This window comes from Phocoena phocoena, chromosome 7, assembly GCF_963924675.1.
Source record: "Phocoena phocoena chromosome 7, mPhoPho1.1, whole genome shotgun sequence".
Lineage (NCBI taxonomy): Eukaryota > Metazoa > Chordata > Mammalia > Artiodactyla > Phocoenidae > Phocoena > Phocoena phocoena.
In genome coordinates, this window is record NC_089225.1 from 96144343 (window position 1) to 96159782 (window position 15440).

The following is a 15440-nucleotide window of genomic DNA, read 5'->3' on the forward strand; positions in this document are numbered from 1 at the left end:
TAAATGGATCAATCTCCAAGTAATTATAATGAGTGAAAAACCCAGACAAAAAAAATTATACACTGATCCCATTTATATAAAACTCTAGAAAATGCAAAGTAATCTAGAGTGACACAGAGCAATTCACTTGTGGCTTAGGGATAGGGGCCAGACAGGGAGCTAGAGAGAAGGATTACAAAGGGGGATGAAGAAGCTTTTAAGGGTTATAGCTATGTTCACTAGGTTATGGTGATGATTTTTGCGGGTATGTACATAAGTCAAAAATGTATCAAATTGCACACTTTAAATATGTGCAATTTACTGCATATCAATCGTATCTCAATTAAAATGTAAAAAAAACAAAAAACCCCCAACTTGTAAAAGGAAATTAACAAAAATGAAATCTTATTCATTGATTGCTTAGTCCAGTAAATGGTTTAAGTAATCAATCTATCTGCACAGCCAAACAGAATTCATGCTTTTACTTACAGGGGAGCTTCAAAGTTTCTTTTCACACCTGGTTTACCTTTGTTAAGACAAATTAAAAGAGACACAGGACTGCTAAGCTGCAATAGTGCACAGTAAGTCTCATGGCTGGCTGAATATTTATGAAAGAAAAACTGTTTAAAAACCAAACAGGGGCTTCCCTGGTGGCGCAGTGGTTGAAAGTCCACCTGCCGATGCAGGGAACACAGGTTCGTGCCCCGGTCTGGGAAGATCCCACATGCCGCGGAGCAGCTAGGCCCGTGAGCCATGGCCGCTGAGCCTGCGCGTCCGGAGCCTGTGCTCCACAACGGGAGAAGCCACAACAGTGAGAGGCCCGTGTACCGCAAAAAAAAAAAAAGCAAACAGAAGACCCAACAACAGTCTGGTATCATATAGTATAGAGGCAAAGTTCATAATGTAGAACAGACCCAAAACGCATCAAATAATAGCAGCAAACATTTATGGGGTTGTTAGTATACGGTATCACGGGCTAAGCACTTTTACAACATGCATTATCTCATAACAACCCTTAAAATATTATTGCTGTCTTAATTTTACAGATGGGTACTAAGGCTCAGGGTACCTTAAGGAACTTCTCCAATGACCTACAGCTAGTAAGTGGCAGCACCAAGTCTCAAACCCACATCTAACTTCAAAGCTATGTTCTTAAAAATTACACTGTGGTAAATTTCAGATATGTGGAAAGTACCCTTGAGATAACGCAAGAATTACTAGACATTACAGTCTAAATTCTACTTCCTGCAACTACGTTATAGAATGTCTATCTAAGATTATCTTTTTTTAAAAAAAAGCTAAAACGATTCAAATAAACATACCTGATTGTCTGAGTAAGAGAGCTGCCTGTTGGTTTCCTTCTGTGAGGTCCTGCTGCCCAGAATAGCTCCAAAACTACCAGAACCCTGAGAAGGTTTCATGGCTGGTGGGAAAAAAAAAAATCTCAAATCACTTACTTTAATAAAGAGATATGTCATTATTATTATTTAATCTTGAGGAAACAGAAACAGGAAAAATAAAAAAAATCAAAGTGCTTATCTGACAGAAATTAATTCTGATATATACAGTAACTAAAATTTAGAACTAGGATCAAGCAAAAAATTAAATAACAATGCAAAAATCTGGAAACATGTATTGATAATAGAAGGGTAAGTTTTTAAATGCAAAAAGAAAATGCTAGACATTCTCCTATATAAATATTTGGTAATTAACACTATAGAAAAGTTAGTCACTGTGTATCTATGGCGTGAACATGGACACTGGATGCTAAGGACATGTGTCAGAACCAGTGACTGATATACTTCCAGTAATGTATATGCCAAAACATTCTCTGTAAGTTCAGCAGACTAAATGGCTTCTATTCTAAAGAAATCAATGCTAGTTTAAAGAACATGCAAAGTAATGTATAAATATGAATTTTTATATACTTTAAAAAGTATTTTGGGTTTCCCTGGTGGTGCAGTGGTTGAGTCTGCCTGCTGACGCAGGGGACACGGGTTGGTGCCCTGGTCTGGGAAGATCCCACATGCCGCGGAGCGGCTGGGCCCGTGAGCCATGGCTGCTGAGCCTGCACGTCCGGAGCCTGTGCTCCGCAACAGGAGAGGCCACAACAGTGAGAGGCCCGCGTACCGCAAAAAAAAAAAAAAAAGTATTTTAAGGGAATTCCCTGGCAGTCCAGTGGTGGTTAGGACTCTGTGCTTCCACTGCTGGGGGCTGGGGTTCAATCTCTGGTCGGGGAACTAAGATCCCACAAGCTGTGGCGTGGCCCTTCCCCCCTCCAAAAAAGTATTTTATATTTTAATTTTATTAATTTCTCACTGATGATCATTTGGAATGTTTTAATTTAAAAACATTGCAAATAATGCTGAACATCCTTTTACATATCTTCTTGCACTAATGGAACAACTTTCATAGGATAAAACTCTTTAGAAAGAGAATGTTGTTGTAAAGGATGTACAATTTTAAACTAAATTGATACTATCACTATTCCTCAAAAAAAAAAAAATCTCGGGACTTCCCTGGTGGCACTGTGGTTGGGAATCCACCTGCCAATGCGGGGGGAAATGGGCTCAAGCCCTGGTCTGGGAAGATCCCACATACTGCAGAGTAGCTGGGCCCATGTGTCACAACTACTGAGTCTGCGCTCTAGAGCCTACAGGCCACAACTATTGAGCCCGAGTGCCAGAACTGCTGAAGCCTGTGCACCTGGAGCCCATGCTCCGCAACGGGAGAGGCCACCGCAATGAGAAGCCCGCGCGCAGCAACGGAGAGTGGCCCCTGCTCACCGCTACTAGGGGGAGCCTGCGCGCAACAAAGACCCAAGGCAGCCAAAAATAAATAAATAAATGTATTAAAAAAAAAAAATCTCTAAGCTCCTACCAAGTATATGAGAGTATCTTGCCTCCCCTCACACTACTGCCAATGTGACAGTAAGAATCTGAATTTAATTACTGGTGAAGTTGAGAATTTTTTCGTGTTTATGGGCCACCTGTTTTTCTTCCTGAATTTCCTATATGTCCATTTCTCTACTGAATTGTCTTTTTTCTTACTGATTTGGAAAGTCAGTATTTATATATTAGCAATATTAACTCTGTCACTGTGGCTAAAGTTTTCTTCGTTTTTTCTTTTTTCCTTGTCACAGAGATCACTTAAATTTTTTACACAGTCCAAGTTATTAATCTTTTCCTTTATTTATTTTAAAAATTTATTTATTTATTTTTATTTTTGGCTGCGTTGGGTCTTCATTGTTGTGTGCGGGCTTCCCTCTAGTGGCAAGCGGGGGCTACTCTTGGTTGCAGTGCACAGGCTTCTCATTGCAGTGGCTTCTCTTGTTGCGGAGCAAGGGCTCTAGGTGCAAGGGCTTGAGTAGTTGTGGCATGTGGGCTCTAGAGCGCAGGCTCAGTAGTTGTGGCGCACGGGCTTAGTTGCTCCGCGGAATACGGGATCTTCCTGGACCAGGGCTTGAACCCGTGTCCCCTGCATTGGCAGGCGGATTCTCAACCACTGCGCCCCCAGGGAAGCCCTCTTTTCCTTTATTGATTCTGGTTTTATGTCATACTCAGAAAGGTTTTTTCCATCCATATATTATGTTAAAATCCATTCTACCCTTCTAATAATACTTGTATCACCTTTTTTTTACATTCAAATCTTTGATCAATGTAAAATCTATTTAGGTGAAGGAGTAAGATAAGGATCCAGTTTTATTATCTTCTTAAATGGTTAGCTGGTTGTCCTATTTATAGACAACAATGTTCATCTAATATTAGTCTTTTTCCCATTCATTTCAAACAGCACATATTATACTTTAAATGTTTCACACTTTTCAAAGTATTTTTATATTCATTAGCTTACTCTAGTCTGTAAAGTACATATTATCACTTTTGGGCAGCTAAGGCAACTTAAACCTAAAGATAAAAACAACTTGCCTAAGAGTACAGAGTCCACAGCTAGCCACTCTAAAAGCAGTAATGACTTACTGAGTGCCTATCATGTGCCAGTCATGCTTTACATTAATGAGCTCTAATTTTTTATTAAGCACTGAAATTAAGGTGATAAAACATTCATTTTAGAGATGAGGAAACTGAAACTCAGTTATTAAGGGAGCTGCCCAAAACCACACAGGAAATAACAAGTAGAGCTAGGATTCAAACCCAAACCTGTTTAGGTCCAAAGCTCATGTTTTTCCATTATGCCATGTTGTTCAGACTCAAACTTGGGCCCCAGTCTACTGTGCTTTCCACTCTAATGCGTTTATTTATTTATTTATTTTTAAAATTAATTAATTTAAAAATTTTTGGCTACATTGGGTCTTCGTTGCTGTGCGTGGGCTTTCTCTAGTTGTGGTGAGCAGGGACTACTCTTCACTGCAGTGCGCGGGCTTCTCATCGCAGTGGCTTCTCTTGTTGTGGAGCGTGGGCTCTAGGTGCGTGGGCTTCAGTAGTTGTGGCGCGCGGGCTCTAGAGCTCAGGCTCAGTACTTGTGTCGCACAGGCTTAGTTGCTCCGCGGCATGTAGGATCTTCCCAGACCAGGGATAGATCCTGTGTACCCTGCATTGGCAGGCGGATTCGTAACCACTGCACCACCAGGGAAGTCCCCTCTAATGCATTTAGAGACATGCTTTCCTTACACTCATCAATTCTTAAAACAGTGATTCAATTAATATGATGGAATAAAACAAATATAGAAATACAGACATAATCCCTGATATATTCTAAACTTTCAAATGGTACTCAATTCCTTGATTCTAAAATTCAATATTTAGAAGACTGACATAGTTCAGATTTGGTAACATGAACACATAATGAATAGAAACCAAATGGCAAACAACCATAAAAAATTTTTTAAACAAGAAAATAGTGTGTGAAATAGAGGTATTAATTAAATCCAAGCAAGGCAGCATTGCTACATCTTCATTTTTTAAATGTTTTTAATGTGTTATATTTAAGTTAAAAAGCTCAAAAGTTTGTCAACTGTAAAATATCAGTAATAACAAACTACTGATGATGATAAAGCTGGAAACTAACAATAATAGTGGAAAACTCATTTTAAGCAACAGATTATTCCTCATTTTAAGCAACAGATTATTCCTAAAAATTATTCCAGATTATTTCTAAAAATTATTCCAGATGCCTATAAATATATATTTTTTAAAAATCAAAACATTTTAAATGAAAGGGGTTGGAGGAGGTAGGGGAATCTTCTCATACTGTGTGATTTTCTATAGTACCTTCTGTTTTCATAGCAAGAATAAAACCTCAGAATAAGTTTCATATAAAAAAGTAAGTATATAAGATTTATGTAACAAGGTAAGTTTTCCCAATTGTAATTTAAATCCTACTGCTTTTCTAGACACACTCTTTCGTGGAATCTTTAGGGTGTTCTACATATAAGATCATGTCATCTGAGAACAAAGATAAATTTACTTCTTCCTTTCCAATTTTATTTCTTTTTCTTGCCTAAGTGCTCTGGCTAGGACTTCCAGTACTATGTTGAATAGAATGGGTAACAGAGGGTATCCTTTCCTGTTCCTGATCTCAGCGGAAAACCTTTCAGTTTTCCATCATCGAGCTATCTGCTGTTCATATAAGGCATTTATTATGTTGAGGTAAGGTAGTTTCCTTTAATTCCTACTTTGCTGAGTGTTTCTATCATGAAAGAATGTTAAATTTTATCAGACACTTTTTCTGCATCAAGATGATCATGTGGTTTTTGTCCTCCATTCTGCTAATTTGAAAAATCACATTGATAGATTTTTTCATATCTTGAACTATTCTTGTATTTCAGAAATAAATCCCGCTTGGTCATGGTGTATAATTCTTTTAATGTGCTGTTGAATTAGGTCTACTAGTATTCTGTTGAAAATTTTTGCATCAATATTCATGAGGAATACTGGTCTACTACCTAGTAATATTTTTATAACTGCTAATGTCAGACCCTGGGAGGATTAGTGCTCACCTGCATTAAGTCTGTTTTGATGAACTGCATCTAGAAACAACCTCATTTCCTCTGCATCCTTACTTGGTACTTTATCAATAGACAAGAAGCTGTTATCTTGTAGAGTTAACATTAGGCGGCTTTGTTTTGCTCCACTGGGTCGAAGCACCACATTTTTAATGTTATGACTTAGCTGATCAACACAAAAGGAAAAGTATCATTAAAAACGAATTATAATGAAGCAGAAAAAGTTGTATAATGAATACTAAACTTTATACTTTCTAAGTTACACATTTCTTACTTTTTCCCATATTAATTTAGTTGTGTTTTTTTTCCCCCCAACCAAAAAGAGTTTCCATTTTTGACACAATTTAAATCAAAGATTTCACTTCTAGGAGAGGCAAACACATACTATTAAATTTTTACACAGTAATCCTAACACTCTTGATTTTTTTGGTAGGAAACTGCATATTTTCAAGTATAGTTATAAAGTTATAAAAACTAATAAGTTAATTTACAGAGCCTTGATGGTTATACCATCACCAGTTTAGAAAGCCATATTGGATTAGAGGCTTTTTCTTTCTTTCTTTTTTTTTTTTAAACAAAAGCTTATAAAATATCTAGCAAGTGGTTTAAGCAGCTGTAATATAAAAGGATATACTAATCCAGACTGTAATCCTCAAAAGAATTCCACTTCTCAAAAACACATCAACATAAACCTTTACCAGCACTAGAACATTCTTTTTTTCTTTTTTAACTGTCTAAGCAAGGTTCATTTAACTTTCAATCACAAAGATCATAAGTACCCTGGAACTCCCTTAGCTTACTTCTCCCACTCCCCAGAACTGGTTCAATAACTTGTCTTACACTCTTCCAGACTCTGGGTATGTGCTATTAAGTGGTAACTTTTGTTTTCTCTTGGTTGAAATTTTTCCAAGACTAAACTAATAAATCTTGCACTTTTTTAATATAAATAATTCCTGCCAACCGGGCATCCTTATTCTCTAACACTCCCCCTCAGCAGGCATATTACAGAGGTTTCTAAAGCTGCCTTTTGCTGAAGAGATAGCCTCTGAACAGCATAAAGAAAGAAGTAATAGCTTTTCACAATTTTTTTAAATTAGGGAGAACTGACCTTTGACAATTTTTAGATAAGAATGAAAAATGAGTATTACCAGCCTTAATTTATTTATTTCAAACTTAAATGACATTTTTTAAGCTTCAAAGTTGGTCTTAAATTCATGTCCTTGAGTAGAAATTCTATCATAAAACACAATAACTAGTTTCAGATGCTTTAACTCCAAAATATTTAAATCAGCAGTTTACTGTGCAAAAAGGAAAAGAGACTGCATAAAACCATTATTTCAGTCAATATGAGAATAATCTTGAACTTTATCATTTCAACAACTGAAAAATCCTAGCTAGTCATACAATTTTAGTTACTACCCATATGGTGAGGCCACTCAGCCTTTTCTCTAAGTCCAGATCTCTGCTGGAGCTCCAGTTTTTTTTACCAAATGCCTAGTAGATAACACTATCTGAATGCCTGACACCGCAGAAAACTCATCTCTCCCAATCCTCATGCCCCAATTCTTCCCCTCTGTCCCCTATCAAAGAGAAGATGAAAGGGACTGCCATCCACTCAAACCTAGGAATCTCCCCAGACTCTTTTCTCTCTCACCCCCCAAATCTAATGAATTAAATCTTCTTGAAATCTCTTCAAATCTACCCTTTCCTCCACTTGCTTCTCCCACTGTCTTTTCCTTCGCTCAGGACTCATTTCTCATCTAAACTCTCACAATAACCTCTTACACGTCCTTATTCTCCCACTAGCTCTTGAAACAAAGTCATCCGCCTAGCTGTCAAATAAATTTAAACTTAAGATTCTTGGCTCCTTAGTATCTAAGTTCCCATTAGTATGACAAACAAGATGCTTCAAGATCTGGTTCCTATCTAGCTCTTCAGCCTCTACTTCTGCCATTCACTCCCTACTGTGCATTTATTTTAAAATAATTTTCTGGTTCCCTGAGTGTTGACTCACACTAGCATGTTTGTCCATTACAGAAATCACCTCCACCTTACCTCCACTGTGTCTGGCAAATTCCTATCTATCCTCTAAATCCTCAGAGCACAAAACACTTCCTTCTTTGTGTTACCTCAGTATCTCTGAGATAATTTTACAGCTGAGAATGTATCTGGTTACTCTTAAGTTTGAGAAGAAAAGTGTCTTATTCAGCTCTGTATTCTTAGCCCTTAGCACAGTACCCACCACGGTAATCTGTAGGTGGTTGACAAATGAATGCTGAATGCAAATTCATCTAGAACTGAGATGAAGGTGTAATCACAGGTAGATTCCTCATGCTTCTAAAGATCTATGTTTGTTTAAGTATTTAAATATTTACTCAGTGCTAATTTGGGATGAGGACTGAAAGACTGAACCTCTATTTGAAAAAAATCTTTCTTTCATTGAGATGGGCAATTAGTAGATATATACACGTGGTAGAAACTAGCGTTTCTATTACCCATGTCACCACCTCCAATCTACTTAAGAATATCTTTGATACATAAAATCATAATCAATGTATTTCCATAGTTTAAAAGCAAAGATAAATAGAAATTTTACTTCAGCTCTGGTTCTCAAGCATAAAGTTTTATAAATTGTTCTTCAAAAGAGTACTTTAGAAAGAATATTATACTTTTATATAATCTAATTAACAAATATAGCATTTTTAAGTGCAGAAAAATGTAGGTAAGACATTAAATTCAACTCTTATCAACACAAGTAGTTCTTGGCTGCACAAGACAGAAGTGAAAACAACATAACTATCTTTTGCAGTGAAAAAATAATGAGATCCTTCAAAAGTTAACCGTTAGAAGAAAACAGCTGTAAGGATGACCTTGAATAATCATCCTTGAACGGTCTATACCACAACCTTTGGCAGGATTATTTATGAAGAAGTAATTAAGAAGACACTAATGAGTCTTATTAAAAGCTAACACTAAAAAAAAAAACGAAATTGAGTTATTTGTAGTGAGGTGGATGGACCTAGAGTCTGTCATACAGAGTGAAAGTAAGTCAGAAAGAGAAAAACAAATACCATATGCTAACACATATATATGGAATCTTAAAAAAAAAAAAAATGGTACTGATGAACCTAGCTGCAGGGCAGGAATAAAGACGCAGACATAGTAAATGGACTTGAGGACACAGGGTGGGAGGGTGAAGCTGGGGTGAAGTGAGAGTAAGCATCAACATGTATACACTACCGAATGTAAAATAGTTAGCTAGTGGGAAGCAGCAGCATAGCACAGGGAGATCTGCTCGGTGCTTTGCGATGACCTAGAGGGGTGGGATAGGGAGGATGGGAGGGAGGCTCAAGAGGGAGGGCATATGGGGACATGTGTGTGCATATGGCTGATTCGCTTTGTTGTGCAACAGGTTGTAAATGTGGATTTTTTCCTCACATAAGAATATTATCTAATCCTTTATAAGATGTTATCAAGTGTATTGTCTCACTATTATTTTGTGTTAGTCAGTTACCTGGGTTAATTACATATTACACAAAATTCACTTCTTTATAGCTGCCTTCCATTTTACTACGTAATGGTATACATCATCTCATCTTACAGCAGTATTAGGAATTCATTTGCTAGCTCTTTCTCTCTAATCCAACCTCTGCACAGTGGAATGGTGCTTAGGACCCTCACCAGAAGATGTGCAGCAGCAAAGCTGAGTTTTGTTTTTGTTGGTATAGTCAGTTAGCTAGTTTATCAATGTTTATTGAGGGCCCACTATACACCCACCACTGTGCTAGGTTCTGGAACTAACCAGAAAGATAAAACCTAGACCTTCAAGGTATTCATCTTCTAGGCCAGACATGGAACAGAAGCCATACTGAGCCAGGGCTCTCTTAGGTGGCCGACACTTAACTGACTAATCTGCGGTCTCCATTCCCTCTGCAAATGTAAAGACAAGGTCCACAACATGCTGCGTGATCACAGCCAGTAGTGGCTACTCTAGCAGGCCTGCACCCTGCCACTCTCACCAGTGGAGTTGTCTGCTCACCAAAAGTCAATCTGTTTGTTCCCAAAGCTATTTATGCTAGTTCTTCCTATCATTGTAATTACACAATTTAATTAAAGTTACTTAAAGTAAAGAAATATGAGTGCAAAAGAGATAAGTTGTTTCTATAAGATCCACGTTGAATGTCTGGGAAAGGCACATTAGAGGTGAGTTACTAAAAATGTACTGTCGACTTAGGTGTGGGAGACCCAACTGCAAAACATCATTAAATCTGGAAAAATCTGATTGCCTCACAAAATGTCTTTAAGATCTCACTCCACTTTAAAGAAACTGAGACAAAATGACTGTGAAACCCTTGGACGTGTGGTGTGGCTTATATGAAAAGTAGGATGCAAAGCACTAATGGGAGGCCCTAAACTCAAAAGACAGGACTTGGCCCTAAATCAAAAACTTGAGGGATGTTTTAAGTTAAAGGCTTAAGGAATGATTCAAAAAAAAAAAAAAAAGCTAACACTAAATGGTGATGAATTTATCATATATGTTGAGGGGGGAAAAATAACTGAAGTTATCCTAATGTGGTTTTAAACATAGCTTAGATAGATAGTATCCAAACTCAGTTCCTTTCAGCTTCCTCCCACCAGTTTTCTTTTCAATAATGGTGACTACTTCCTACTCTTTATTATACACCATCAACCATTTTGCTGAATAATTTATAATATATATACCTAATAGTATTAGTGTCCTGGAAATAAGAAGCAAGAAATAGTAATCTAGGAGGGCTACCATGATACTTAGTATGGCACAGAACAGCTATTCACTAAAGGATGTGATTGAAGATCTATTCCAAATCAAAAGTTGGTAATACCTGAAATATCCTTGGAATTCCTCCAGTATTGTAGTGAACTACTAGGCTGACTTTATTCTCTTTTTCCACAACTTCAAAGGATCCTTCTTTCCATTTTGTAATCCCAGTCTGCATACTTCGAATTCTGATAGGACCATGTATCTTCAGAGGAGACATATTTTCTTTAAAAATAAATTGCTTCTAGCCAAATTAAAAAGAAAAAAATATACCTTCACCTGACAGATTCTAAGGAAGAAAAATAAAATAAAATAATAAGTTACAATTTACTAGTGATTAAAACAAGAGTTTGAAAGAGAACATTTAATGAACCATCTTATGTCCTTTTCTCCATTTCAATAAACTACCTCTTACTAAGTATCCTCAAAGGCTTTGGTTAGCTGGATGGCACAGGTAAGAAAAACAAATGAAGCAGTCACTGACATTCAGTGACTGAATTTACCCACCTTTTATTTTTTCTGCACATGTTCTCTCCTTTGCCGTGTACCCGTGTCCATCAGTGCCTAAATTTTGCATTTTGTACCATTAACAGCCATACTACTGCCACGAAAGGCAAGACAATCAGGAATACTAAAGATTCCATTCTCAGTGAGTGCCCATGGCAATATGAGCAACTTTTACCTTCCTTCATGATGTTAAAGGATCTTGAATTTCAAATATAAGTAAAAAAATATTTTCAGTCAGCTGACTGCATTTGTTAGAATTGAGTTCCTAGCAAAACATCAAATCATATCACCAAATAATTCTTTCTACCAGTTGGTAGTCTATACATATCCATATGTGAATAAATAATAAATAACTGTGAGAATAATGAGTAATTGAGAGGATAATCAAATTAGTTTAAATGAATAAATAATTGTGAGAATAATCAAATTAGTTTAACCTAAAGAATTATATTACTTCAGAAAATCATTTATTCTCTAGGGAAAACAGCCTAACCAAAAAAAAAAAAAACCCTGTTCCTAAGATCCACCTACCATTTATGCTTAATATTACCATCCTTGGAAAGAATATTTACCAATTTTATCTTTGACAAATATTCAAATTTCCCAAGTGAACTTCTGATACTTACAGAAATGATAGAATGTCTAAGACTCTTCAAACCAGCTTACCAGATGTCAGCAAGTAAATACAATTACAGTAACAGCAAAAAATGTTATCAAATAGTGCGTGTGTTACACACATACACATATATGCAATCATCTAAAATTAAAACAAAACTTATACTGTAGCCTTCAAATCTCTAAAAACATTGCCTTTAATACAGATTCTTGCTTATAATTTAATAAATTAAAAATCATTAAACTTTGCCTCTGCCTAAACAGCTCAACTAGAAAAGCTAAAAGTAGTAGTATAAGTACAAAGGAAAAGCATACTAGATCTAGATATCAAGAGCCAGCTCTGTCACTTACTAATTTGTAACTTACCTTTCCTAACAACTAGTTTTCTCAACTGTAAAACAGGAATATGAAAATGCTATAGTGTTGCAATATTAAATGAAATGACACACATTAAGCACTCAACAGGCAGCAGCTTCAATATGAATGGAATTACTGTCCACTTTCTGAATTTATTCCTTGTCTGCAACACCTCTTTATCCAAAGATCCCAGACAAATAACTTGTTAACAAGGGTCACCAACTCACTGCCTATAGAGGCCAGGTAGGTGACACAAATGATTTAGGCAGGCAGAATATGAAAACTGCTACTCAAATCTAGCCGGTTTTGCCATGTAGAAAGTGAACCTAGCATTGCCAGATCATCTAATTCTTCAAGAAAATGACATCCAAATTTTCTGTCAACTGCCCATTTTAAATTGTGGGCAATGAATTCAAACTTATATTTTAAAGCCACAAATCAAACAAAACCCACCTGTAGGTAGAATACAGCCTGGGGAATCCTAGTTCGAGGCCTCTAGGTGCTGTACATCAAACAGCTAAGAATAACTTTAAAGAGAGATAGGAAAACACTTTGAATAGTTAAAGGTATTATGCGTTGTAAGTCCTCTACTATATTACTCACTCATCTCATCAAATTTTTTGAGTGCCTAATTGTGGCCAGATTCAGATAGTATAATTGGCTGGGTGTATGAATCCATCAAAGTAATAGAGGCCACTACTGTTTACAGACCTGTTAATGTGACATTTTGCTCAAACTAGTAACTACAAAATCTGGGCCAGCAATGTGTTTGTAATGCTTTTTTTTTTACAATTAATAATTTGGTGCTTCATCATTTAGATACAGCCTTGAGATTTTTTCCACTCTGTCTCTCAGCACTGTCAAGAATATGTGGCCCCTCTCCTACTCCAGTTGCCCATGCCAGAAACATGAGTTATCTTTGACTTCTCTCTTGATGATTATTGGTATTGGACTGGAAATGGAAGGTAAGGTTGTCATTTCTACTTCCATATACCTTCCAGAGATCTTTATAGTGAACTTCAGGTCAAATCACATCACTCTCTTCAATATCATTCAACAGCTCCCCAATGCCCTCACAATTAAATCTAGATTCATTAACATGGCATAAACACTCTTCATGATCCAGGCCCTGCTTACCTCTCTATCCCCAACAAACCCTCCAAATCCAGCCATCTGAACTACCTACAATTTCCCTAAAAAAGGCATATGTTCTCAAGCCACTGTACCTTTGCACACACTGCGGTCTACCTCTGCAGGATTTTTACCTACTCTCTCCATCCCCCACCACCCCCCTTTTTTTCTTCTCCTGGCTATAAAATCAAAACTCAATTTAGAAATTATTTTCTCTAAGAAGGCTTTCCTAGCTATCTTTCACTTTTTCTCTCACCCCATATCCACACTGACAGCATTGAATGCTTTTCTCTTCTGTTGTACCCTGTGCTTACCTCTAGTAGAGCATTTACCATATTGTATTATAAACTGTCTATTTACCTCTTTGTCTCTCTCTAGCTAGACTTTGCTGTTTGAAGACAGGGAATATGTTCTTTAATCTTTGCATCCCCACCAGGACAGTGTCTGGCACACAAGAAACAAACTCATTATTCAAGAATAATGAACAAATCAGCACTATCAACTTTATTCGATTTACTGTTAAAATATACAGCAGCAGATACCAGAACCATAAATCCCTTTTATATGGCTGATATAGGATTATGTTTACTAAGCTCTCTACAAGAGTATCACTCTGCACTGTATACCTCCTCTTCTGAATACTACATATAGGCTTTTTCTATGTGCAACTGTATACCTCCTCTTCTGAATACTACATATAGGCTTTTTCTATGTGCATCTGAATTTCTCCTAAATGCAAAGCTGTCCACATATCTTGTAAAGATTCAATGAGAGAAAAATCATTTATGAAAAACAAGAATATGCAGTTACAGAATGCTAAAACAAAAAACATTAGTAAACTTGCCTAAACTGGGATTCATATAATTTATTGTTCAATGAAGAAACTCCACTTAAAGAAAGAGGTTTATCAAATTACCTCATCTTTCCTTATGTCAGGGTGCCAAATTAAAAGCGAATAACATAAAACCCAATTATCTTAGTGCTTTCCTTAAAGACCAAAACACAAGTAAGGACATTGACCTTGAATTCCTCCAACAAAAACATATTTTTAAAAATTAGATTATTTAACAAGATTTGGAGGTGAAGATATGAAAGTTCAATAAAAAAACTTTATTGATTACTTCTGTTTCCCTCTATATAATTCTCTCTATATGTAATACATGATTTCTCTAGATATAATTCTCAAACATTTTGATGCAGAGTTTTGGTTTGTATAAAATTTTACATCAGATGTTGAACATTTTCTTAACCATTTCTACTAGCAATCTCTGTTCTACGAGAAAAAATCTAAAAGGTACAGGACATAAAATTGGCAGAATCAATGAGATTTTTTCTTAATGCCTCAAGCTAGTCCATTATCTGCTCTTGCACTAAATGAATTAACTATATTTACTTTTGTACACTGATCATATTATCAGGGTTTGTCCTACCTGGTTAAGAGAAAGAACACTAAGTTTCCTTTTTGGTATCTAGCATGATCCAGTAACAGTTAAACTTTCTATGAACCTAGGACAAAGACAAGGTTTCACTGAACTCTGTAATGCTAATTCACTATCAAAGCAATATTAGGAAAACAAAGTACAAGGAAAACCAATTATTCTTTAAGTACATCCAAAGAGATTCCCCATTCCCTAAATTTCTTCACTATTGTTAAAATTACTGTTCAATTTTGAGCAGTCTATGAAAGCTCAATCAACCACACTGGCAAAAATGTTTCTATACCCTCTACAGTTATTTAAATGCTCATATTTTAGGTACTTCTTTGAAAACATTCTTATCCGGAGGGTATTCTGTGGTTTATGAAAGCATGCTAAAGCACAAAACTCTTACTACAAAATAGAAGAAAACTGTCAATTCTTGCCAGTTTGCATACTCTTGGAAACATATAACCAAAATAAAAACATTACTTACTTTTCAGTGACTTTTACTGAAAAACCCTATGTAATAACAATTCACCTTTATTCTGATCCTTGTGCCAAAGGCAATGCGCTCTTCTTGGGGAACTACTCATATTCTGCAGCTATGCCAGTTCTCCGGGAGCCATCAACTCAGCTAAAGAAAATGTAAGTGTGCCTTTTTTTAAAAAAATTC

At 36.4% G+C, this 15440-nt stretch overlaps 1 protein-coding gene across 1 annotated transcript in view; it reads right to left on the bottom strand.

Annotated features, from left to right (window-relative positions):
* USP37 (ubiquitin specific peptidase 37) overlaps window positions 1-10959 on the bottom strand; it is a 77890-nt gene extending 66931 nt beyond the window's left edge. The window contains exons 1-3 of the mRNA XM_065880301.1: window positions 10804-10959; window positions 5936-6107; window positions 1302-1402 (exon numbers count right to left, since the gene is read on the bottom strand). Of these exons, the coding sequence (XP_065736373.1) occupies window positions 1302-1402; window positions 5936-6107; window positions 10804-10959 (429 nt within the window). The remainder of the gene's footprint in view (window positions 1-1301; window positions 1403-5935; window positions 6108-10803) is intronic.
* Between the last annotated feature and the right edge of the window lie 4481 nt (window positions 10960-15440).